We start from the raw sequence: 24,854 nt of genomic DNA, 5'->3' as shown, positions 1-24,854 counted from the left end.
AAAACTTACTCCTATCAACCTTCCAACAACCTTGAGTCCTGCCAGACATATTTTAGACTTCGGAGTCGAGTGTGCTTGGATCTTCCACTTTGAGTTTCTACTTTCCCTTCCGACTCTATTTTGTCATTGCCGCCCATTATTATTAGCCGCTGTGCAAGGAAGCGCCGCGCTTTCAATGAGACACTAAACGCAGCCAAGCACCCGCATCTAACTCGCGCTCGATACCCTTTGCACGCGTCAAGAGGCATTTCAAGCATCCAACAACGTGTGTGGAGTGCTTTCAGTGCAATTGAGGCCGTTTTCACTTTTGCCCCAGCGTCTATCACTATGGCACGGGACCCCATGCTCTCGCCGTCCTCCACCCCTACGTCGTCCGCGTTGGACAGCGACGCAACGGCGATTGATGCCACGGTTCCCGTTCTTACACCTGCGACAAGCATATCCGAGCAATCGACTCCAGTAGACACCGAGAAAGACGGCGAGCACCGTGCAAAAAAAGCTAAAGCTTCAAGACGCGTGACGCGTTCCTCATTGAAAAATGGAGAGCTGGAGGCAAACGGAGGAGGAGAAGCTATGGTGACGCGGCCAAACGATGAGTCTCTTGACAATACTAACACCCAGGAAGACGAAGATTGTACATCTTTGCTCAATGGCGCGGAGGATGCAAGTGGATCGGTGGACAAATGGTCAAGCAAGAATGCGGAAGCGGCAGGAAAGAAACCTAATAAAAAGGCTGGGAATAAAAGCCCGAAAAGACGATCCACGCGCCTGAGTCTACTTGCGAAAACAATGGATCTGGCCCAAAGCGCTCCCTCCGTGCTCGGAAAACGGACGCTCGATGCTATATCGAAGAGCAAGGATAAGGTTAAAACGATTGATAGAAAGGCTAGCCTACGGCCTAGAGTCGAGAATGAAAAGAAAGAAGCCTCTACTCCAGCTCCCCAGGAGCCTTCACCTAAGAAAAGACGTGTGTCTGGTGACAACAAGAGCACTTGTCAAGTTCCACGCCAGGAGCAAACCGCCACAAGGGAGAATAGCTTGATTCGGCAAAAAAGGAAACCCTGGCTTAAACATGGACTATATGCTGGACAAGAATACATCGATTCCTCCGTTCCAAAGTCAAAGAGGGGTACAAGAGATGCAAAGAATAATGGCCAGCAGTCACAAGTATTTCCATTCCCAATGTATGCCGGTGCTAGACTGCTAGAGAATGGCCGCGCTTACAAGTTGCCGTTTGATATCTTCTCTCCCCTGCCACATGGCCAGCCCAAACCAAATGAATGGCGAAAGGCCAATAAAAGTATGTGTTTCTCTTCCGATCTGCGGGTATCATTGGTCCCTAACATGATCATAGACGTATTCGTTGGCGATGCGGCGTCAATATGGAAGGCTGCGAAGATCAAAGAACATTCCACATGTACCTGCACCCCGGAAACAGGATGCGATGAGAACTGCCAGAATAGATACATGTTTTATGAGTGTGATGACACGAACTGCAAATTAGGCTCAGAGTTATGTCGGAATCGACCTTTCAGTGCACTACGTAGACGAGCTAAGGCGGGCGGGAAGTTCAACATCGGTGTCGAGGTTATCAAGACGGAAGATCGAGGCTATGGTGTCCGTAGTAACCGCTCGTTTGATCCTAACCAGATCATCGTCGAATATACTGGGGAAATCCTCACCCAAGAGGAGTGTGAGCGGAGGATGAGGACTGTGTATAAGAAAAACGAGGTTCGCCTCTTTTATTTATCTTTCCTGGTCCAAGAGACTGACGGTCGCTGCATAGTGCTACTATCTGATGTACTTCGACCAGAACATGGTCATCGACGCCACGCGTGGATCTATTGCTCGTTTTATCAACCATTCTTGTGAGCCCAATTGCAGAATGGAGAAGTGGACCGTTGCTGGGAAGCCACGAATGGCCCTTTTTGCAGGTGAAGATGGGATCATGACTGGGGAAGAGCTTACGTACGATTATAATTTTGAGTGCGTTATATGTTTGCTCTGCTTTCTGATACTGAACTAATCCATACTTAGCCCCTACTCCCAGAAGAACGTCCAAGAGTGTCGGTGCGGAGCGCCAACTTGCCGCGGGGTGCTGGGCCCAAGACCTAAGGAGTCATGGAAGAACAAAGATAAGGAAAAGAAATCCGCGCCCGCGGCAAAGCGCAAAGTCGACAGCGCTCTCGACGAGTCCGCTTCCCGACTAAATAAGAAGCCAAAGCCTTCAAGGGCTTCGTCCTTGAAAACTGGAATCAAGAAAGCAGTGTCGAAAGCCCGGACGGCCCTCAAATCAACACAAACTAAAGGGAAGGTCAAACGGGTGGGAAGGCCAGCTAAAAAAGCAGTGTCAATCAAACCAATCCCTGTGAAGAAGCGCAGGTCTACACTTACCCGTGCAAAAATGCCGGTAAAATCAGCGTCTAAATCTGCCGAGGGAGATGAAAAGCCGCCCAGAAATAAAGGTCGGAAACTCAAGATGCCTTCTAAACCGAGACTTGGAAACTCCATTGCTGCAGCACGCGCTTCAAATAAAACGCCCGCTCTTATGAGGAAATTCCTTGAAGCTGGGGACACCAAAGGTGGAGCAAAGGTCGTTTCGGATACCATAAAACCGGGAAGAAAAACCAGGGCAGCGCGTACAGCAGATGTCCGTTCGAGCCCCGACAACGTGCCAGTTTCTCGAAAGCGTGGTAGAGCGAAGAAGACATCGTGAAGAATCTATCTATGAGCAGGCAGTGTTACATTTTCTCTACGTGAGTGTGCATAAAGGAGATTGAGGAGTGACACCTTTGCAAATAGGATATTGCTTGACGTGTATACTTTTTTCGACATGCGTTAGCTACTATACAAGGTCGACCAGAATCTGCTTTGATTCATAACATTCAAGTCCTCCTAGACTTCACAGGTTTCTGGAACTGGGAAAAGAATATTCTGTTTCACAAACATCTATTGTTGTGTATTTTCCCTTTGACACTCCGTATTTTCCATGTGTTGTTTTCCGATTCGAAGTTTGATTAACTAGTTAGTCAGGGGGATTCGATAGGAACCAGACTCGTCTGCCTTGCACATTACTCCAGCACAGCATTCCCAATTGCAACCCAGTCTTCAGCTGTAAGGTTTATGTTTGGTCTCAAAATTCTCCCAGATTCTTACATAGGTGGAATGGACGTCATTGAATAAAGCAAAATAGCTCCCGGACCTTAGAAGGTTAGGACAGAATGAAGTAAAAATGTTTCGAAAAGCAAACAAAACAGACTCGTAACTCCAAAGTACACCTTCCCGTGACCCATTCCCACACGGCCGTTAAGAATATAATATTCAGAATCAAGATAAAGGTTTTCCTTTGGTATCTTATAAACGCTCACAAGGACAACAAGGCTTGTGACGATAGTAGAAAGAAAGGCACAATCCCAAGCTAGCTAGTCCGCCATCGTAACATCCAGTTGCTCTTCATTTACTCTCTCTTGTTTTTCAGGTTGTTGCTCCGGCAAGTGATCCGTGCTTTGCTCCTCAGACGGTTGAGCAGGATTATCCAAACTAGCTTCCAAACTACCAAGAAGATCAACTTCTCCGTCTTCAAAGCGTACAGGTCCAGTACCAGCTTCTGGTTGAACGGGGGAGGCTGATGTTTTCGTGGGGTCAGGTGTGACGCTGGTCTCAGGTTTTGCCTGCTCTTCTGATGGCTCTGGGATAGATGGAGGTGCGACATCGACATTAGTCGATTGTGGACTCCTTGCGCTGGTTTCCTCTTCAGTTTGAGCTCCTTCCGCTGGTTGAAGTGGTTCGTCGGGGTTTGAGACAACTTGTTGCTCGTTGGCTTCTTCGTGCTCGGTCGTTTGCACTTCTGGCTGTGAATCAGAAGCTTTGTCAACTTGCAGTACCGAACTAGATGCTTCAGGCAGGTCGTTTGTCGGACGTGCCTCTTGATAGTTCTCTGTGGTTGTCGTTTCGGTGCGGTCAGCTGCAGCTTTGGAAAGGGGCAAATCAGGTGAGCTCGACTTGTCGCGAGGCACATTCTCCGGCAGTTCTTGTTGTGATATCTGTTCCTTGGGCAACTCCTTCTGATCTTCAGCTGCAGTGGTTGTTGGCGGTGTCTCTGGTTTTGTCTGGGACTTGGCCTCCTCGCCGAATTCTTCTTCTTCTTCACTTCCATCACCATCTTCTTCGTCCTCGTCCTCCTCTTCCTCTTCACCACCTACATGCTTATCTTCTTGGTCGGATCGCTGGCTAGAAGGCTCTATAATGCGGCCGCCAGTCTCATGTCCGACACCATCATTGCCATGGGCTGGCGATGCAGCGACGTCGTCTTGAGTAAACATGACCTTCTTCTTCCTGCCTCTGCCAATCCCTTTAGCTTTTCGTTTTGGAGGAGGGTGTCTTCTTCGAACAACTGCAACCATACTCCCTTCGGGTTCTGCAACCACGACCCCTTCCTGGTCAACCACGCCAACTCCATCCACGACAGTTCCTGGTGCTGGTGACGCAGAGACGATCGTCACATCGGGATTATCGGTCGTAATCTCAGTTTCATCTGTAATTTCGCCTTCTACTCGGTGACCCTCTGGTACCCATGCCTCGTAGATGGCTACCTGGCCGGTAGCAGCGTCAACCTTTTTGAACTTTGTTTTCCTCATTGGTGTGTGGTTTCCGGTGATAACCACGCCAATTCCAGCGCCAGTGTTTACCGCCACTGCTCCCGCGCCATACAATGAAGGTAAGCCAGGCCGTCTCTTTGCTAAAAACTCCACTTCCGGTGGTTCGAGATTGCGCGGAATAGTTGTCCATTTCACCGTCGTGAATGTTCGTTCGTATGTAGGAGGCGGGCCGGCCGGTTCTTCCCCCTTGACTTCCTTCTCCTCTACATCTGGATCCTTACGAACAGGCTTGATATATGTGCACCCCGCACGCGCAGCACGTAGTAATGACCGGCTCAGAGGCGTTAGAAGATTGCTATCTCTCGGCATAGGTAATTCCGGCATCGCGTATGGGCCAACAGCTGTTGTATCTAGCTCTTCGTGCTTGGGGGTTTGCGAAAAGGTTGCATGCTGGCGTGACCAGCGGCGAACGGGCAAGCCTTCAAAGACATCGTGGTCGATTTGACCCGCTCTAGTTCGGTTGGGCGCAGTTTCTGCAAGGGCTTGGGAGCGGGTACGCGAAGAGCGGAACTATTTGGGTTTCCATGCAGTTTAGCGGATATAATCGATTAAACGAGCGGAACCAATGGTGAAAACTTATTAAAAAAATGGTACACATTGGGAAGAAGCTGTGCTGCAAACATGATGGAAACTTACAGGAACCATTTTATATCAAAAACCGCGTTCAATCGCCTGTCAGAAGGTTGGTCTGTTCGCCAGGAGTTGGGGATGCCAGTTCCACCAAATGCTCCTTGAGTGACTCTGCCCACCTGTATGATGTTGCACAAGTTCTCTGTTTCAGCCAATTCCCCAAAGTGCGGAAGGATTGCCACCGTGATCGCCGCCTTGCAGCAGCAGTCTCTGGCGCAGCTCGTCGCGATGGCGCCAGGTCCATCAAGTCGTGTCACGTGATGACATGGGTTGGTCTTGCAGCTGTACGGAGCAGAAATGAGTTGGACGGAGAGTATCAACGCTCTCTTTTGAATGTGATAGCTGTTAGAACGACGTAATCCCTTTCACCGTCAAGGATGGGCTGTTTTTGAATTCCATGGCATTTCCACTGATTGCATATCTTGCCGCCGGGGCTTTTATGCCATGATTTGAATACATTTGAAATACAAAACGTAGAAAGGAAGAAATAAAATCTATTCTACATCATTGGCAGCAGGAGCTATCCCTGTAAGGCTTTCGGCATTCATGCAAACGCTAGGGCATCGTGGAAATGATTACAACCTATCTTCTCAGCCTGTACCGGAACGCCTCTCAATCTCAACTCGCCCTACAGTCCAAGTTAGCCAGGATGTTCCTTTTAATACCGAGTGTCTTCAGGCTCTTACGCTGAATCCTTTTGGCGCACTATCCCTCCTTCGGACCCCGTTTCCTTTCCCTAAACTTCTATGTCAGAATTCACCCAAGGTGCTGGAATCGCAAATGCGGGAGTGACACGCCAGACGCACCGATTCTTCTACCACTAACCGATCCAATTGGTAGAACTGGCTGATAACTGTCTGTCTCTGTATAAAGGATTAGCATCATCGTTTATAGGATATGCACACCTGCCAGTAACTGCTTGGACTGTCCCATGACATCCTGTAACTCAGATGGGTACAGTAAGCATACTGGAGTGCCTGCTCACCTTCATCATCCGCAAATCTTGTATACCCTTTTGTAGCAGCTCCTGTATCTTGCGCTCTTCCGTCTCTTGTTGGTGTTCTCTGAAAGCATCCCGGGTCCTTCTCAAGGCATATTCTCGGAAGTTGTAATTGGAAAATTGTTTGGATTGACGGAGAAGTGATCGGAACTACAGACATGCGAAATAAAAAGTGTGGTTAGCTTCCTGAACTTTTAGTCTGCAACGATGAAGCATAGCTGCCCTGCAAAGGATGGTGGAGTCATACAAGTGAGCGGGCTTGAAAAGCGGAATCGCGATGCAATCTAGCGACCGACATTATGATGGAAGGGATAAACGGAGATGCAAATCTCTTCGAGAGGCAAAGCGGCTATGATCCGGCGGTATGAATTGAATTTGAGGGTGATATGCGAGGGTATAAGATCTCCGGGCTCGATGAGCTCTCACGATAATGAGGTGTAGCGAAGAAGCGAGCCGTTAGAATGCTTCCGTCCCAAGTGAAAGAGACCAAAGCAGTTGAAGAATAACTATCGTAACGTCAGTATCAAAGGTGATAGATACATGGAAACTTCGTGGAGGGATCTCGCTGAGCAGAGCTGAAAGTTTTAAAAATAGCGCCGCGTTTCTCTGCGTCCCGGCGGAGATAAGAGTGGACTTTTTAAGGCAACCCAACCTGCGGGAAAATCGCTAGCGAAATAACAAATGGGAGGCAGATGCAATCCACTACGGGAAGAATGATTTTTTGGAGCAAATACCGAATACGCGCAGGGTGACTTTAAAAAGGAAGAAGATAGGCTCAGCGGGCTTGCGCAAAGGTTTCGGCCGTCCGCAGCGCATCTCCACCCGCCAGCATTTGTCTTTTACCAACCGCCTTCAAACTCTCCTCTTCTCCCGCCCGCTCGAAGGTGCTTCATTCTCGTCAATTCCAGACCTGATTCCAACAATGAGCGAAGCACTTCCCACCCCGCCCACTTCTCCCACGGTGTCCGCCGCTGCCGAAATACCAGATCCCCTCCAGGCTATCGACGATCTACTGGAGCGGTACCTTTACCTCCTCGATGAACATCAGAGACTGCAACGGGAAATTGGGAATTGTCTGTCAGCCGTACGCTCTCCGCTCGCTTGTATAGGTTCTCTCCGCAAAATTAAGCCCCAAACTGACGCTAATATTGATAAACCGCTTGTTCTTAGGGCTTCTTCTCCATTACACGCGCAAATCACTCCTCTCCACCCGGTCGCAGATATGGCGAAGACTACTATGATGAGCGTATGAAGGCAATTACGAGAGTGTACGTGCCAACGAACCAACCCCGAGTTTCCCAAGTCCCAGATAAAACATGGTTTCTCGATTTCAGCGGCTCGAGTTTCTATTTCCCATCCCATCTGGTGAAAAGAAGGCGTCTGGACGATCTAACTTTTCTCCAATCCTGCCTTCTATAGGATCGTTACCCATTCTAAATTCGTATCGTCAGATGAAAAGCTTTCAGAAGATACCACATTGCATTGTGTTCCCAATTATTTTGAAATTACTCACGAGAAACCCGGCGACCAGAGCAGCAAAGGTACCACAGTGACAAAAGATTCAGCTCTGACTCTGAAAGACCGAGCTCGCGAAGGCCAGGGCTCTGAGCAAAAAGAGCAGCTGAGGTCTTCGAACAAGCCCATTTCTTCAAACCCCTTACATTGGTTTGGCGTTCTCGTTCCTAGCGCTCTTAGAGATGCTCAAGCATCATTTACATCTATCGTAGACGATCAAATTCCTGCCATTGCGAACGTGATTATAGAGATGCGCAAAGTGGAACAGAGCGTGAATGATTTAAGGAAGACATTGTCTGTCGACGAGGAACCAAATATCTGAATACACCGAAGCAGAAGCAGTCAAACATGGAGCCGTTTTCGGGATCAAATCATTATTACCCAGTGCAGGACGCTGGATGGGGTTTGTGAGCTCCTCAAGAGCTTCATGTCACTCAGTCGAGTCAAGCCTAGATACCCAAACCACAGAGCGCATATAATGGAAGCCGATGTCTCTTACCTCTTGCATGATCAAAACAGCGTCTTTGGGGAGATATACGTGCAAAGCGCCGATCTCCAAAAAGTCAGCTTCAATTTAGACAGCCACTTCATGATCGGCGAACAAACCTTCAAGCAAGAGCGATACGTCTTCAGTCATTTCAGAGCCACTTTATCATTGTCAGTGGACTGCGAACCGAAGTCTACACTGAAAACAGCTACTTGGGCAGCAAGTGAAGTGTCCTTCACTGCATGAGAAACGGCTTCTATGGCCCCTGAGAGAACATTATCGGCAGGCTCAACGACATCATCTTCAGCGGTATGGAAACGGACGTATCGGGCGAGACGGTTTCCTTCATGGTCTCTGGATTTTTCTTAAGTGCTTCAGAGGCAACTAGCATCGGAAACCCCGTCGTTAAACACCATTGGCGACAGCGACCGAATCTCACATCCTCAGAACCACCGAAGATCGTTTCATCCCCCCAAAACCGATGAAACACCCCGCGAATCTTCCACAATTCCGTCATCAGTGCTCCATAATGCGGGTTCCATCTCCCCTCGACACCTGGAATAGATGCTGTCCAGCCCTTCCGCTCCGCAGTAACTTTCGACGACAAGCAATATATGTCTCGCATATCATTACTTCCCGTTACTTGATCGAGATTCGGACGTCCACGGTCCCTGGGACGTCCTCTCCGTGCAATTCAACATCATCCCCTGGTCCTGACAAATTCAGCTGTTTTAACTCCAGACTGGGTCACCCAAGTGTGGCTCCGCCTCATCCACGGTCACGAGCGTTTACGCCTCGCACAGGTACGATTCCTGGCTCCCAGAAACAACATATGGATGCCCAACTTCTGCCCATACAATTTACAAGTGAAATCACCGCCGTTACCACTACAATTCGTTCTATCATCACTAGCACATTTAACACCGTTCCCATATCGGAGAGAGCAACAACAAACTCCGAGACACTAGCCCTAACTCCGTAGCGTAACTGCACCAAGTTTGGACACGCCTGCATCGCTATCCAGGAGGTGAACAAAGTATTCCCTATATATCACAATCCTCATTGCGTCCCCAGTCTCAATGCTGAGGCCCCCAGGTTGAAAAATCCTGTTTCTCTCCGCTCTAGGAGCCCGGGGTATATCGTTTCCGCCTCACCAAGCTCCTCTGAAAATCTGGATGCACCAGAACTTTCGAACTCCCCCCCTCCCCAGGGCCTCCCAAGAGAAAATTACGAACTCCCACGCCGGAAAAGCTGTTTTCCCGAATCATTTACGGAGTAGGTACACCAGACTACTCCGTACATCATCGTCAACTGACAGTCTTTATTTTTCAGCTTAGACAAGCTTCTAGAAGTTAGATTAATAATTAGTTTCTCCTCCCTATGACACACTGGATTTCTCGTCGGTCTTCTCTGTACCCATTGATCCGGAGTAATTTCTGGGAGATTGAGTTGTTTTTTAACCCTTGTCGATGTTTCAAGCCCAGGAATGGGGATGCTGCACGACAGGGACTCCTGACACGGTGCCTCCCTGTCGAAAAGAAGGAAAGCTGAATTACCTACCTCCGATGGTGAATCAACAAGAATCGCCTTACCAGAGAAACGCCAGCTCGCATCATACAGAACCAGATCCAGAATGCCTTAAATCCACCGCCTGGTAGAAGTCTAAGGATGAGTATGTTCCCACGCTATATACAAATCTAATCTATTTTTTTTAAAAAAAAGAAAAGAAAGAAAGAGAGAAGGGGGGGAATGTACGGAGTATACCAAACGAAACTAAATCCATCCCCAGCAGACCAGGTAAGAATACTCGTAAGACAATGAAAATGGGGCGCTAAACAGATGAGAGGCATATCGCCATAAGAATACGCCACGCCGCTCTTCTTTCATGCAATTGAGACCAAATAAACGTCATTGCACATAGCTCTGGCGGCGAAGCGCTCTCTATCAGAGTGTAAAAACATCCCACTTTCGATAGAACCTAAACAGCCCGTCTTTTGGGTTGAGCCTTTCGAAAACAAATCCAGCGTTCTTTGAAAATTGTCATACGTTGGAGCAAAAGATTCCCGCCATAGCTTGGAGACATAAAAAACCATGCAAATTGAGAGTGCATAATGCATTTTCGCGGCGCCGTTCTCATGAATGCCGCGGAGTTGCGCACCATGACCAAGCCATCACCAAAGTATAAATTATAAGGCGGCCGGAGCGAGGGAACTCCTTAGCCTGTCGCAGAGTCAATCACGGGATATTGCGTAGAGGACGGGTTCCGCCCTCTGGATTTTGTCAACTTTGGGTGGAGGAGGATATCGGAATATCCGAAAACCCCGACTCTTGCTCTGCGGTCATGAAACGGGACCTCGCCGGCGTCATATCCGTACGAAAGTGGCGTTCGCGTGCTGGTGAAGAAACGGGGAGAAACCGCATAATAATCTATTCCCAACAACACCAACTCTTGGTTAGGTTCGCAGCACTCCCTCAAACGCACGGTTGCACAGCTTTAGGAGTCCGAACTCCGGAGTTTATAGGATATACTCCCTCAAGCCATCGAATAATTCTACTGTTAATAAGCGGATCACGGTGACCGAATACCTGCCGTGCATTGATTCGCTGCACGACCTCTTTGAACGGGCTCAAAGAAACCCCGGAAAGTGGCACCATTGGAGGCGGCATGCATTCTTGCGATCCGGTAAAAAGGCGTGGGGGAACAGCAGTCCAAGTTTTCTGGCTAGATGATACGGGTTGTCGCATCGATAAACATGGATCAGTCGTTTCGAGGCGTGGCTCTACCGATGGGTTTGGGCAAGGAGTGTGCTTTGTGTCCTCGCCGACGGGATCTACCGTCAATATCCGTGGGGCCATGGGTTAGAAAGCTGAGAACAGATCATAAAGCCAAGGGCTCGGAAATTCATATAGGAGATGCTGGCACACCTTGAAAGGGGGGCATCCTTTTCAACATTTTTGCAAATATACGATCAAGGTTCCACTTCAGGTTCTGATTCTGGGCTCCTACTCGCAATCTAGGGTGAAACTTTGTAAGATCGTCAGCAATCAGGGATCAGACCTTCAAGAGTGCGCTCGGCCAAAGAGTCAGTAGGGAGTGTAGAACGGATAAGAATATGAGAGTCTTCTTCCTGGCATCAGGGAGAAGAGTACTGACGAGACTTGCGGTGGGAAGGACTGCTTGTCACTCTGACAATCGCCCCCATGGCTTCAGCTCATAGTAGGGGAAAGACCATTGCAGACGAGAGAAAGAACCAACAGCAAATCGATCAGCTCCAGACAATAGAAAAAGACCGGCGAGACGGCGAGCGGAAGCCGGAAGCGAGCAGAGACGCCCGCCGTGCAGTCCATGTCGCGATCTACAGCCGGTGCTGAGGCTGAAATAAGGAGCATCACCTGACTCTGTCTAGTTTGTTCTTTGCAGCAGCCTTAAAAATTTCCTCATCTGAACAATGCTGGAAGACATCATCTTCGGGCGGATGCTCAGCACAGCGCCCGACTCTCTGACCGTCTTGACAAACCATCGCGGCCGAGCTCGCAGTGAGTTCAGCTTGTTAGTGCACTTAGTTGACTAGCGTCCAGTACCGACGTGATATGCCCGCTATTTCCCCGCAGCTTTCCAGGTCTCGGCAAAAGCACGCTGCAACTTCCGATCGCCAACCACAACACGAGTTAACTCGGAGCTGTTCGGCCGCTCTGGGGCGGCCCTCATCTAAAATAATTCCTGTAATTCGAGAGCAATTCTCGAATCGCGATGCTAGTCTCTTCGACTTCGCAAAAAAGACATATGAAGGGAGTGCTTCTTTGGAGGACGAGAGGGCTAGGCGATGATATTTCTCTGTGCATTGCGAAGACCAAAGGACGGCTGATTGACGAATTGATTGCGCACCTGAGGCTTTGCGGGGCGCTGTTTCAACCTTAAACGAGCCTTTGGAGCCACTTACAATCGCCGTGGATTTCCACACGGGGGATCGAAGTGGGCTAGGAAGTAACAAGTTAGGACATCCCATCCCTGACCAATGGGCGGATCGTGGACATGGAACTGGTGGCATGATCCCTGAGGAACTGTGTTTCAGAGCAAATTAGGGAAGGGAAGTTTTGACGCTAGAAGCTCACGAGAACATTGGCAGTGTCAAGCATCATGCCGTTCCATCTGGGGCGTGTCTTCAGCCCGCAAATCTCTTCATCTGTCAAACGTCTCTTGACTATACCCGTCTCTCTTCGTCGAATTTTTCTTTCTTTCCTTCGCCAGAGCTCGACGCTCGCTTTTGAATATCCGTTGTGAGCTCCCGGCCGGGCCTCTCGAGGAGCCAATTGGTCGCTTGAGACAGAAGGGAGTGATATATCACCTTCCTTGTCTGCCCTTAAACAGCTCTGAGACGTCAAAGGTTTGACCTTGGAGGGTATGTGAACTTTCGAAGTCCGCTCTTTTCCTCGCCCAAGTCGCTCGTTTTGCAATCTTTATCAAAAGTCGCTCGTTCTTTCTTGGTATGTTATGCACTCTCATCCTCAACGCTCCATGAATGTGCAGTCAAGGTGGTTCAGACCTTGGCCTCTCTGATAGATGTTTAACCGCGAATTGTACCACCTTCTATGGATTGCTAGGCCAGTCTGGCTCCTAATATTCGCATTAACAGGTGTTGGCCCTGGACAATGGGCTTCAAGCGTATATGTAGTTCTGTTCGCCAAGTTGCTGACTTGTAGCTAGAACCTGCCCGTGTATCTCTGCCGGACAACTCCATTCCTTTTATTTCTCTTCGAAGTTTCCTAAGATTTCGGTGCAGCTGCTGGACGCTTGCTGCTATTGTTTCGACTCAATCCGCTACTTTATCCACGTGGCTTTGACTTGAAAGAGCAAAGTTGCCATCAAGTCTTGGAGCTGGCATTGTGATTAAGGCGGTTACGGTTGATCCCTTCGAAGGAGACGTCGTTTCACATCTTCATCCATTTCGTAACGCCTGGTTGATCCGGGAATATCCTATTCTGCGACCAGGTATCTGAAATTCGATATGCCATTTATATTACATCAACATTTATCAATCAATCTGCGTTTCGATTGGTAATCGTGAGACGAGTGTTGTGTTGAATAGAGGAATATCGGCTAGGGCTCGTGAGTCGAAATGAATGACACGCGATATGAAGGTGCCAACCATGGTGGAAAGGGCTCTGTACGGCGAGCAAGGGAAATGGTGCAAGTGGGTTTATCAGCAAATGGATACTCTGATAATGGACGGGGTCGAGGAAATCCGGCACCCCATCGTCTTCCTGTGAAGCGACCTCCTCCGGTTCCAGCGGCGTTTCCGCCAGGCGAACAGGGGAATAGAGGCCCAAATATGGCGCCTTCGCAGATGTCCCAATGGCCTCTTCCCGATAATCACGCGGGATCGTTGGAAATGAATAGGTTTCCCGACAATGGGCCTGCACCCTATAGACCAGGCGCCCAAAGACCCCAACGCCCTCCACGGCCAGAACCTCAAAATGTTCCTTCACCACTGGATGCATCGAGAATGCGAGACTATAACCCAAATATACCGTATCATCAGCCTCCGAACGGCCTGGAATATCAATATGAGGATCCTCCACGACAGTACGTACGAGACTTCACATCCGTTTCTGACCAAGAGAAATCTCCGGATACATTCTCGGATCCTTTCAGCTCCCCCGAACTATCGCCTGACGAAGGCTACCAGCAAAGAAATCAATATCTATGGCCTCCGTCCTCTCGACGTGGAGCGAGTTCCTTTTATGCAAATAACTCCAACATCTCTCCCATTCAAGAAGAATCTGTAGAGAGTTCTCCCCGGATCCCTGTCTCGTATGCATCAAGCAAAGTCATTCCTTCTAGCTGGGGGACTGCACCAATTGAAGCAGGCTCCGTCGATTCTCCAAAAAGAGACTCGTTTGTCGCCAATGACCGCGATGGCGAGGAGGGACTCGTACGCCAGGCGAGCGTAGGAAAGCGAGCAAAGCCATCCCTTCGAACCATTAATAAACCACAAAGCGGCCAAAATATGGACAACGAAAGTCGACGCGTGAAGTCTCAAAGTGGCGGCGAGGGGAAGAAAAATGATGGCGCTACCAGCCCTCGTGCAGATGCAGCTGCGGGAATGGCCCCCAACACTACAGACTCAAGGAGAAACCAACAAAGGGCCTTTGGCCCGCACAATGCAACACGGTTTAGCTCCGATTCTGCCTCCTCCGAGTCCTCTTTTGACGACCTGGAAAAGCTGCCCCTCCCAACAACGCGACTTCCGACTTCCCTCTCCGAGGAGGAATTGAAAGAGCTCCAACTTAATCATGGAATCCGTGCTGTTCCTGATTCAGGCCTCAATAGGCTTGACCTGAAGAGACCTCCTCCACTAAATATTGATGCTGTTCGCGACGCCGAAGCGCGGGGCAGTCTTACTAGTCTTCCAGATCTTATACGACGTGCCACCAAGCTGGCATCGAATTTAGACCGTGGAAGGACAGCAAGTAGACTTGGAATGCTCGATATGCTGAATGGGAGCAGCGATCTTAGCAGCGGACGCGCAAGAAACTCGGGATCCATATCTGATATCCTCGCATCATTCCCCCCTCCTGGCCCCATCGGTACTCCAACTGCCGGTTCTCGGGGTTCTGCAGCCTTTAACAATCGTGCGAATCCAAACGCAACCCTTCCAGATAGCGCCCCGGAAGCGCCAAAAAGGGCAGAGATTTGCTGTGGGATGTCTCGTCGCACATTTGTTTTCATCATTTTTATTTTGTTTCTTCTTATCTCCTCTGCAGTGATCATACCTGTTGTTCTCATCGTCCTTCCCCAGGAAAGGGATAGAGAGAATTCAAACCGACCTACGGCGGCACCAAGCGCATGCGAGACATTACATCCCTGCTTAAATGGCGGCGTCAGTATTGGACGCGAGGGCTCATGTGGATGTGTCTGCGTGAATGGATTCCGAGGCCCGAGATGTGCTCTCCCTGGTGATAGCAGCTGTACTTCGGTCGATATCAACGAGGACTATCAAAATGCGACTGTGGGCGATGCGCTTCCGCGACTCTTTGAACAGTCTGAGGCCAATTTCAGCATTCCTTTGAACGCTTCGAAGATCCTGGGATTGTTCAACGAAGAAGATTTGTCCTGCACTAGCGAGAACGCACTGGTTACTTTCAATGGAGCCAACGGAAAGCGTCATTTCGTCATCCCTGACTTTGATGCCTCGGGTTTGGGTCTCGACGATGATTCTTTAACCCCCCATATGCATCATGATCGCAACCATCTCCCTATTACTCGCCGGGATGACCAAGCCGCTACTCCAACGAGCTCCCTTCCTCTTGACTCTCAACAAGGTGGTGCGACTCCAGAATCCAGAAGAACAAGCCAAGCTCCTTTACCACCCGAGGTTCCAGACTTCGGTCGCGTAGCTGTCCTATTCATCTTCCAATTAACTGAGGAGCTTCGGAGTGCTACCGGTGCGCATGACGCGATCCAGGGTTTATTGCGAATCGCGAGAAGCGACCCTGACGTTGCCCTGCAGGAACCTATGACTTGGAAATACGGTGACCATTCGATATCGCTAGATTTTAGGGATTTTTCGATCCGCCTGGGAGATGGTACTGTTCTCGGGGGCGGCCAAGATCAGGATCATTCGGAAAGCCCTCAGAAGGCAGATATCTAGTATTCTTTTTTCGGTTAATATTTGACTCTGTCGCTTTGATATCCCTTCGCTGTTTAAATGATGTCAGCTGCCTGCGCTGGCTGACACCACAGCGTTGGTCTCTTCCCGACTACCCGTCCTTTTGCCTTCTTCAATTATTTCTGTATTATTTTTTTGTCGCAGCTGCTGCGTTTCCCCTAGATGGTTTTCCCAACCCTTTTCATTTCTTTTCGTATGTGCCCGCTTCTCTTCCTTCTCAACTCGCCCAATTTATTCACTATTGCCATTTTCGAACATAGGTCATTTACAGTCCATGGCTTTACTGGATTTGAGTGCATTTTGTTGCTGATTGTCCCTCAACCCTCTCTACTGTCCTTGTATAGCTGTAGAGTTGTTTGTATATATAAGCTCTTACTATATACCTTTGTTGGCACATCGCAGTGTATACAGTTGTCCTTCTGCCCTGGTTATATATAGTTGTCCGGGGTATGAACATAAGCTTTATCCGTCATAATGGGAGTATATCCTCGAGAAGTTTGTTCTTGACGTGACGGCTATGGACGCAAATATTGCAGGAAAATATTCAGAAGTTTACTCAACAGAATTAAAAGGTGCACACCCTCAACTCTACCATTGCAATGCACTTTCGAAGGTATGTATGGACACAGGAGCTGTACCCCACGGTTCCTCGTGATATCGTCGTTCATCCGATTTTTCTGGCTTGCTGGGCCCTGGCTCTGGACACTCTGCCACAGGGAAAAGTTTTGACTCTGGTTCCCCCGCGTTGGGCGCAGTCGTGTCTTGCGGCGAGGGTAAAATCTCCATTGGGTCTGTGACCGTGTCCTGCCTCTGATGCCCGGTGCTTTTTTTCAGTGTGTGCATTGACAATGATGACTGCCCAGACCCTCTCCTTGTATGCCGTCGAAACGCCGAATGATCGGACAAGGGACGCTCTCGACTCAGACGATGGTCTTTCCTTCCGCAAGATTTCATTTCACTGAAGCTTTCTTCATATTGCGAAGGTATCCTCGAATCTCGTGGACTTACGGAATAACCTCGAAAAGTTGGCTTCGCGTCGGACCCTTCGTACGCGGCTATGAACGGTTTTAAGCATGGAATTGTGTTGGCTACTAGAAGATATCCTAGCTGGATTTGAGCACAAATGGTGGTGTAGGTACCGTCGTATGTAGGGTCGGTAGAATAGAATTGTTGGCGAAGGTAGTGTAGGCGTAGAATTGCCGGGACAAAAACGCTGAGAGTAAGTCAGAAAGTTGGGAATGCCGCAAGCGTCTATTAGAGCTAGCAAAAATTGAAGGGTGGATCACTTACACAATACGGGAACTTAATGCCAATATGATTTGGAGTTTCTGTCTCCTGGAGATCTGGATATCATGAACGAGAATGACAGACGTCGCGGCTGTGACCAATTCAATAAACATGTCAAGTCCGCCGATGATCTCCCAGCGACGAAGCTAGAGAAGGAGTTAGCAGCCCAAGGAGACTTCTAGGGTGTAGCTAAGATTCTCACAAGTATGGAACATTTCGCAGTGATATCGATCCATGGATCGTCGGTATCACATCGTAGAGAAACAAGTAAAAGGGAGGAAACCGTCCATATTGTCGCAATTGACACCACAGTCCAGACAGCGAAGAGCAGTATTCGACCAGGAGATATGCGTAGATAGAAAAAAGATCCCGAGCATTTGGAAATGTACAAGGTAAATATGTACAGGATGTCGGCTACATATGCAGCCTGCAGTCGTCAGTAAACCATCCAAATGTTAAGGGAGGAAAGGGAGTCAGACCTTTAGCATCGGACCATGAGGATAAGAATCTAAAAGTTCATGTATTTTACCCCATCCATGGTGAACTTGAAGAAACACAAACGAGGATTGAATGCAGTAGATAAGCTGTGATCGAAGTCAGCGATATGCTCTCACGGGCATGCATGAAGGCGGCCGTACCGTAGCTGCCAGGAGCAAGATATCATCCAGTTTGATTGTTCGCCTGATAATTTGAATATACGTTCGAATAACTAGCAGGATAAGTGCAACGCTCAAAGAAATAGATGACACCACGATTATCAGGCCCCCGCGGTCTTTGTGGTTATTGGCTGTCAACGGATCTAAGACTCCCTCAGGAAGCGAAGGCAGTGGACGAGGTGCCATCGATCATAGTGAATCTTGCAGCAAGTCCGTTGAGTCTCATAGGAAATTTATGACACGGGACAGAAAGCTGTGTGTTCAAGCGCAGGAATCATGCCCGGCACTTCCTGATGTGCCCGATCTCCTGCGGGAGAAACGATTAAGACGAGAATAACTTATGTCACACAATGTTTTCCTTAGTTTCGGAGGCCTCTTTCAAATATCTGAAGCTGCTGTACGGAGTAATAGAAGCTAATCACCTCCACCGTCGATGAGCCTGGATTCCCGAAGCAGGCTTCGTCGATACATTAGTATGGAGAGCTCTGAGTAAATACTCTGTTCTGCTCAGCGATTTGAATTCCTGGGCGCATCATCGCGTATGTATCCACAAAGACAGCTAATAAAATGGGCTGCATTCCGGAGATGTGCATTAAAGAGAGTGGAAATCTACTCAGCGAGTCTGTCCGTGGTTTTATGGATGATCGCCATTGATCGAACCGGAGCGGCTGTCAGATCGCGAGGAGAGCACTGGCCCACCGAGCAACGGATCCATCGAAAAAGGTGACATCACGAATGGGAAAGAAATGTTTGTGACTTGGATTGGCGATGGCTTTCCGGATTGCGCCGCATCTGCGCAGTCCCTTCGACGATCGGTCAGTCAAATGCTGATACGATTGGCTTAACTCAGGGTCGCTTGGGGCCAACTGCACCCAGAGGGACTCGGGGACACACCATCTCCTTGGTCTGAGAAACCCAGAATATCGCCCATTTTCGAGGGTTTGTCCTCTTTGGGGTTATCGCTTTTCCGAGGAATCGGTGCGTCAAGACTCTTTCAACGAGGCGAGCGACGTTACGTTGAGCACAAGTCAACATTTTGCGTTCTCGTACGCCAGACCTCGAATTATTCGCGTCACACCCGCAGAGGATGTTGGGCAGGTACTCCATATTCACACCGATGGCCAAGGAGGCTCCCAGGCTCGCCAAACACCGCCAACTGTCAACTAGCATCCGTTGCAGGCGTTCCCGGAGGCAGCTGTGCGAGGATCCTCTTGTCTCCAGACTCTGGGCTGCAATGGTCTCTTGGGTCTGTGGCGTCTTTTGTCGTTGCACAGACTCGGGATCTCGGCCCATTTGGAATGATCAGCATTAGTTCTTGCTGCTTGGGAATCAATTCGTCGGGGCGGTTCAGGTGGACGGTCCACCGGCGCAAGAATGGCGTGAACTATCAACCGCTCTACTGCTCCGGCGATCAGGATTGCCCAATTGCCAGCCGAGGAGAAGGGCAAACGTTGCCTGACGCCAAACTACGATGAAGTCCTTCCCGGCTGACCTTATGTCTCTCTTCAGAGTTGCAGATCCCGTCCAGTGCTTGAACTTGGGGAGGGGGTTTTCGAACGCAAGCGACGGGCTGATAATCTTGCTTCTAAATTTTCAATTAAGTCGATGGATAGCTACTGAAAGCAACCCAGCCTTGGAGGCTGTCCCATGGAGATCTCAGATCGATCTTGCACTTGAACTCTACTGCATGGACATATGAAGAAGCATGCATACCGCCTCTTGCTAGCCGCTATTCCTATTTTCGCCGATAAGCATACGTTTCCCAGGGTAATCAGGCCTGGCCACTCTTGCACAGTCTCTCTCTGTTTTCACGATAGCATCCATTTTCAAGTCATGCGAGTTGATGGTTAGAATTATATCAAGTCGAACCGAGTTCGCTTGGAGGATACTTCTTCCCGATCACGGTGGATGCCGAAGCTGTTCAATATGGTTTCGCCGCCGGGTTCATCTACGGATGAGCCCAAATCTCCATATTTACATCCATCAGCAAGCTCTCTCGAATATAGCTTAAATCCAGCTGAAACTACTGATGGCGATGACTTTGTGTCTCCCTTTCAAGGTCATACCAGGAATGACCAAAGAGACATGATGCGTATGGGGAAGAACCAAGAGTTTGCGGTTTGTTCAATCTACATCTCCTTTGCCTCGGACATTATGCCAGTCACGGCATCATATCTGAGGCGTTTGAGTTGCTCTTCCTCATGGAGGTGAGCATACTTTGGGCTTGATGTCTAACTTTGGATAGAGGATGTATCGACCAGTGGCTGCTTTGAGCTTCTCGATAGTCCTCGGTGCGACCTGGGAGTTCATGTTACTGTATGTATTTTTGACCCTGCACTTTATTTATATCAACTTCCGCCAAATTTATCTCCCTCCGCCTCGCTAAACGTTTTCCAGTTCTCAGCATGAGGGACTCAATGATGGCGGAGTTGCCGGGCTATTCTGGTCCTACGTATGGACTTTCATTGGATTCGGGTTCTGTGTATATTCTATGGCAGAAATGGCGTCTATGTTAGTTGAGTCATCTCATATAACGCCTAGCTGGTCCCCCGAAGCTGACATGCCTCGAATGCAGGGCACCCATTTCCGGAGGACAGTATCACTGGGTTTCTGAATTCGCCTCCCCAAAATATCAGCGGTTCCTGAGTTATATTACGGGTAAGTTTAACATCATTATTCTTGACGGTGACGATTAAATACCGAGTCTAATCCGGGGCTATTAGGGTGGATGTCAGTGCTGGCATGGCAAGCTGGAGCGGCAGCCGGACCTTTCTTGGCCGGAACCCTCATTCAAGGCCTGATAATCCTCCACCGTCCAAGCTACGAACCAGCGCGATGGCAAGGTACGCTTCTCGTGTGTGCGATGGCCTTCTGTATCTACGTTGTCAATGTTTGGTTTGCGCGCGCAATGCCTATGATTCAGAATATTCTCCTGGTCCTACATGTTTTGGGCTTCCTGATCGTTATCATTGTCCTCTGGGCGATGGCACCACGCAACTCCCCGAGGACGGTTTTCACGGCATTTACCGATAGGGGAGGATGGTCAACAATTGGGCTCAGCTTAATGGTTGGCCAGATTACTGCAATTTATGGTTCGCTAAGTATGCGTAAAGTCTCCCCAAAGGGTCTGTGTGACTTTTGCATGGACGCTAATTTTATGTGTCTATAGCATCAGATGCCACTGCACACATGGCGGAAGAGGTGAGAGATGCATCGCGACATGTCCCACGAGCAATGGCCTGGGGCTATATAATAAACTGCATCATGGGCATAATTCTCCTGGTCACCTACCTTTTCGCCCTTCCGTCCGTTGGCGCTGCTATCGAGAATCCGACCTCTTTTCCTTTTCTCTATGTTTTTGGAGGTGCTTTAGCACCTTCAGGGGTGACTATACTTGCCGGTGTGGTCTTGCTCCTCGTCTTTTCGAGTAACATTACATATGGTGCTGCAGCATCACGCCAAACATTCTCTTTCGCCCGCGATCATGGTCTTCCCTTCTCAGAATGGCTCGCAGCTGTGCACAACACCAAACATATCCCTACTAACTCCATCCTTTTTACCTGCATCTTCACTAGCCTTCTCTCGTTAATATATATCGGTTCTGAGGTCGCCTTCAATGCTATCATTTCCCTCTACGCCGGCTCTCTCATGTTCACTTATGCCTTCTCCGTTGGCTCCGTTCTCTACCAACGAATCTACCACCCAGCCCAATTGCCACCGGCATCCTGGAGCCTCGGGAAACGAGGCGGACCCATTGTGAATGCAATCTCACTTTTATACATCATCTTTGCGCTGTTTTGGTGCTTCTGGCCGAATAAAAGTTTTGTCACAGTGGATAATTTTAACTGGGGAGTTGTCATGTTTCTTGCTGTTGCGTGTGCTAGCCTCGTCATGTACTTTGTTCAGGGACGGAAAGTGTACGAGGGACCTGTGAGCACGGTCATTGGAAGATACTAGATAGTGGTTGAGTCTCAGCCTCGACTGTTTGCCCGTTTTATGTCCCAGTCGTTTCAACTAGATGAAGAGCACGAGCTCAGCCTTCTGTGGTTTTCATTCAAATTTTCGAAAATTGCGTGGCACGATTGACACCGCATGAATCGGCCTGAAATAAAGAAGATAATGATTTACGTTGCATTCCTTTTTATCATCGTTTTTTTCCCCCTAAATGTACAAGGCATATGTGGGATTGGATCTTGCATAAGAAGCCACGGGTGGCTCTTTGGATAGGCTATTGGATATGATGGGCATTTTTTATTTTTTTGCATTCGTTAAGAGACATTTTGTTCTGCTAAAAACGTTCATAAGTTTACATTCGAGGAAGAAGAGGAAATGTACGTCACAGCACTGATACAGAGATTACTGGCAGGGACAAAATGCGATCTTTCACTTTTGTTTTACGGCGTGCAGATCGCAACCTTTCGACCAAGCGAGTCGCAACTTAGTTCTCGCGATTGTGTGCCCTTCCCATTTTGATAAAACATTATAATGATCTCATAGCCAGCAAGTGGCCCGGTTCAGAGATATGCCCAGCTCCACAGCGTAGTTGCCTACCTCTCCCTAGCAACAGTCGTCCATGGGTTGCCGGAAGTCTGGGCAGCGGGCGACATATTGTGTAGTCCGCGGTCCTCGAAGCAAACCGACATAGAGAAGCGGACTCAACAAGGAGCAATACTGGCGACGGGCGCTGGGGCCATTCCCAAAAACGGCACGTACCGTCCCTAAGGCCTAAATTAGGTATGTAAGGACTCCCTTCATCATGTGTGACTTGATGTCCCAAGATCCTTGGCCTTCGCGCGCCTGAAGTCATATCAGATCAAACTTTGGCATATCACCTTTCTGATAGCAGTAGCTCTTTTCACAGATGTTAAAGACATCTAGTTTTCCACTGTTAAGATGGACACAGCTTTTCAGCTGCCTGTTCTAGATGTGAAAAGGGAATCGGAGGTCGGATTCGTGGTATATTCGTGCGAGGGGGCCTTGTCTGCTGGTTTCTGCTGGTTTGCACGAGCACCGGCGGTTTTGTTTCTATCCTATCGTCAATGGGGCGAAGTATGCGCTGTGTGATTTCTTGTAAAGCACCTTTCCATGGCTGACCAACGTCAGTGAACAAGTCAATCCAATGTGGATAGGTATTATGTCAAGCACATTTCTTCTGTTGAGATTCGCGTGATGGTGGCTTGGCAATGTGTCTTCGTGCACCGCATGCAAAAATTTCGAGAATCAACGATCAATTGTACATGGCCATTGAAACTTCATCAATACCAGGATTTTCCAGGCATAATCCCCGAAATTTTGTGATAAGCCTGCTTTGCCCCTCATATACCTTGTTAACAGTGAGATAATGGGAATAAAAAAAGGGAAAAAGTCAAAGAAGATTAACAATGGACCCGAACATTGCATGGTGTCCAGCTTCCCCAATGGGCTGCATATCCTACAGGGCTATGTGATGATCACTTTGGCCATGCGAGCAAGAAGGCGCATGGCACTGATTCACCCCGGCCCTTGTGGGTTGCATGGTAACACAGGCACAAGATCCATCCCCATCGCATTCTTGAAATGAACTGTCTTTCCAGTTTCAAAACTGTTCAACTCTACCTACCGAATGTGCACAGAGACCATTAGTTATTGGTAGGAGTTGCCGAGCTGCAGTTGGCATTGGCCACATTGTGTAGAAACCCAAGGATAATGCTTGAAAGACCAGCGGTGATATAAAACTGTTTTTAATCGCCAGCCGGTCGCTATCACCTGGATATTCCATTGATAAATCTCCGAACTTGAAATGTCCACATCCATCTGGCATCTGTTTATAATCATGATTCCAAATGTTCCTTATGACAGGTACCTTTCCAACAATGCCGATGCATCCGGAAGGAAATGGATCATCACTATCCTTTGAATCTCGAGGTGATATCTGTGCGTTACATCTGGGATTTGAAGACTGCATATTCGGAGTTCTTCCTACTCGAAGAGATATCGAACTTCCAGTATCAGGTTCGGAAGAATTCCTATTGGGCCTTATGCTTTCTGGGGAAACCACGGCGATCGTCCAGCAGGCCCGGGCCCCGGTTTGGAGATATGCACAGAGGAGACAGAGCATGAGAACAGAGTATTTGGCCCGTTCCTGGATTTCTTTTGGTAATAAGCTGGGGTTCGGTAAAACCCTTGAGCAACCTGGCAGGGATTCAGAACACTGTGCTGGTGCACATTGGAATCGGGAAGATCAAAGAGCGAGACATCGCCCCGTCGAATATCCCACGCAAAATCGACAACAGTATACGGATGGCCTCGAATTTAAGGTCAAACAACCCTCCGGTAACACCCGGTGATCCAACAGAAACATACATATGCAGCTCACATTTCGCAAACCGCTGCCAATATTTTCTGCAGGCTCCGTATTTCGACTCGTATCGCAAAAGAGATAGAGAATGCTGACCCATGAAGAGCCTCATTCAGTACTCGCTCGGTCTCCCGATGCATCAACAGGGTATGAGGAACCTTGGGGGGCTCACTTTCTCCCCACCTCCAGACGAACAAGGCAGTCCTGGCATCCGATGCGGCCCGCTTTCACTGCCGGCATATGCCAGCGTCCCTTGCAAGAACCAGGCTCCCACGCCGCACCAGCCCCTCGCGCATGGCACGTTGCACCGGCATGATTGACGCCAGAGAGTTTATTTGTCCCGGTGTCGGCATGTTAAGGCTGTTTGAAGACCGCCCTTGCTACGAGGGGGTTACAATAGCGCAGGGGAGGGATCACGACAAGAAACGTGAAGTGGCGATCAAAGCCACGAGGGATGACTGCTGACTCCAGAGACAGTACATCGTTAAGTAATTTTTTCGTACCCGCGAGATTAAACTCGATGGCTATGACCAGGGATTGTTTTCGATGAGAGACACACGCCGATCAGCATGGGTGCGATAACACGGTGTCGTATCTGTTCGGCGCATGTCCGT

General features: G+C 49.0%; 11 protein-coding genes across 11 annotated transcripts; 5 read left to right on the top strand and 6 right to left on the bottom strand.

The window, feature by feature from the left end:
• Positions 1–167: 167 nt before the first annotated feature.
• CIMG_00441 (histone-lysine N-methyltransferase) lies at positions 168–3,139 on the top strand. Its single transcript, XM_001246669.2, has 4 exons — positions 168–1,300; positions 1,355–1,731; positions 1,787–1,986; positions 2,038–3,139. The coding sequence occupies exons 1-4, from the start codon at positions 328–330 to the stop codon at positions 2,714–2,716; spliced, it is 2,229 nt and encodes a 742-aa protein (XP_001246670.1). The 5' UTR covers positions 168–327; the 3' UTR covers positions 2,717–3,139.
• Positions 2,935–5,439, bottom strand: CIMG_00442 (uncharacterized protein). Its single transcript, XM_001246670.2, has 2 exons — positions 5,295–5,439; positions 2,935–5,168 (listed from the first exon to the last, which is right to left on the bottom strand). Exons 1-2 carry the CDS (start codon positions 5,301–5,303, stop codon positions 3,423–3,425), a joined length of 1,755 nt encoding a protein of 584 aa, XP_001246671.1. The 5' UTR covers positions 5,304–5,439; the 3' UTR covers positions 2,935–3,422.
• Positions 5,440–5,674: 235 nt separating this feature from the next.
• Positions 5,675–7,011, bottom strand: CIMG_00443 (iron-sulfur cluster biosynthesis protein Isd11). The gene is made up of 5 exons (XM_001246671.2): positions 6,536–7,011; positions 6,274–6,438; positions 6,095–6,151; positions 5,975–6,024; positions 5,675–5,916 (listed from the first exon to the last, which is right to left on the bottom strand). Exons 1-5 carry the CDS (start codon positions 6,584–6,586, stop codon positions 5,907–5,909), a joined length of 333 nt encoding a protein of 110 aa, XP_001246672.2. The 5' UTR covers positions 6,587–7,011; the 3' UTR covers positions 5,675–5,906.
• CIMG_00444 (uncharacterized protein) lies at positions 6,954–8,222 on the top strand. Its single transcript, XM_001246672.2, has 3 exons — positions 6,954–7,372; positions 7,459–7,556; positions 7,708–8,222. The coding sequence occupies exons 1-3, from the start codon at positions 7,211–7,213 to the stop codon at positions 8,123–8,125; spliced, it is 678 nt and encodes a 225-aa protein (XP_001246673.1). The 5' UTR covers positions 6,954–7,210; the 3' UTR covers positions 8,126–8,222.
• A 324-nt stretch (positions 8,223–8,546) lies between these two features.
• On the bottom strand, positions 8,547–8,915 carry CIMG_12873 (uncharacterized protein; the record flags this gene model as incomplete). Its single annotated transcript, XM_001246673.2, has 1 exon — positions 8,547–8,915. The coding sequence occupies one exon, from the start codon at positions 8,913–8,915 to the stop codon at positions 8,547–8,549; it is 369 nt and encodes a 122-aa protein (XP_001246674.2).
• A 1,025-nt stretch (positions 8,916–9,940) lies between these two features.
• On the bottom strand, positions 9,941–11,829 carry CIMG_00446 (uncharacterized protein). Its single transcript, XM_001246674.2, has 3 exons — positions 11,445–11,829; positions 11,216–11,348; positions 9,941–11,121 (listed from the first exon to the last, which is right to left on the bottom strand). Exons 2-3 carry the CDS (start codon positions 11,241–11,243, stop codon positions 10,763–10,765), a joined length of 387 nt encoding a protein of 128 aa, XP_001246675.2. The 5' UTR covers positions 11,244–11,348; positions 11,445–11,829; the 3' UTR covers positions 9,941–10,762.
• Positions 11,830–12,440: 611 nt separating this feature from the next.
• Positions 12,441–16,449, top strand: CIMG_00447 (uncharacterized protein). The gene is made up of 2 exons (XM_001246675.2): positions 12,441–12,775; positions 12,996–16,449. The coding sequence occupies exon 2, from the start codon at positions 13,408–13,410 to the stop codon at positions 15,940–15,942; it is 2,535 nt and encodes an 844-aa protein (XP_001246676.1). The 5' UTR covers positions 12,441–12,775; positions 12,996–13,407; the 3' UTR covers positions 15,943–16,449.
• On the bottom strand, positions 16,446–18,089 carry CIMG_00448 (uncharacterized protein; the record flags this gene model as incomplete). Its single annotated transcript, XM_001246676.2, has 5 exons — positions 16,446–17,173; positions 17,251–17,393; positions 17,450–17,674; positions 17,727–17,831; positions 17,886–18,089. The coding sequence occupies 5 exons, from the start codon at positions 18,087–18,089 to the stop codon at positions 16,549–16,551; spliced, it is 1,302 nt and encodes a 433-aa protein (XP_001246677.2). The 3' UTR covers positions 16,446–16,548.
• A 77-nt stretch (positions 18,090–18,166) lies between these two features.
• On the bottom strand, positions 18,167–19,196 carry CIMG_10553 (uncharacterized protein; the record flags this gene model as incomplete). The annotated part of the gene is made up of 2 exons (XM_012358815.1): positions 18,167–18,706; positions 18,776–19,196. 2 exons carry the CDS (start codon positions 19,194–19,196, stop codon positions 18,633–18,635), a joined length of 495 nt encoding a protein of 164 aa, XP_012214238.1. The 3' UTR covers positions 18,167–18,632.
• On the top strand, positions 18,565–22,275 carry CIMG_00450 (GABA permease). The gene is made up of 6 exons (XM_001246678.2): positions 18,565–20,021; positions 20,149–20,219; positions 20,301–20,414; positions 20,479–20,561; positions 20,627–21,004; positions 21,073–22,275. The coding sequence occupies exons 1-6, from the start codon at positions 19,812–19,814 to the stop codon at positions 21,858–21,860; spliced, it is 1,644 nt and encodes a 547-aa protein (XP_001246679.2). The 5' UTR covers positions 18,565–19,811; the 3' UTR covers positions 21,861–22,275.
• A 1,480-nt stretch (positions 22,276–23,755) lies between these two features.
• Positions 23,756–24,229, top strand: CIMG_00452 (uncharacterized protein; the record flags this gene model as incomplete). The annotated part of the gene is made up of 1 exon (XM_001246680.2): positions 23,756–24,229. The coding sequence occupies one exon, from the start codon at positions 23,756–23,758 to the stop codon at positions 24,227–24,229; it is 474 nt and encodes a 157-aa protein (XP_001246681.2).
• Positions 24,230–24,854: the final 625 nt, after the last annotated feature.

Source organism: Coccidioides immitis, assembly GCF_000149335.2.
Source record: "Coccidioides immitis RS genomic scaffold supercont3.1, whole genome shotgun sequence".
Classification (NCBI taxonomy): domain Eukaryota; kingdom Fungi; phylum Ascomycota; class Eurotiomycetes; order Onygenales; family Onygenaceae; genus Coccidioides; species Coccidioides immitis.
The sequence above is the reverse complement of the archived record's forward strand: the minus strand, read 5'-3'. Positions and strand labels throughout refer to the sequence as shown.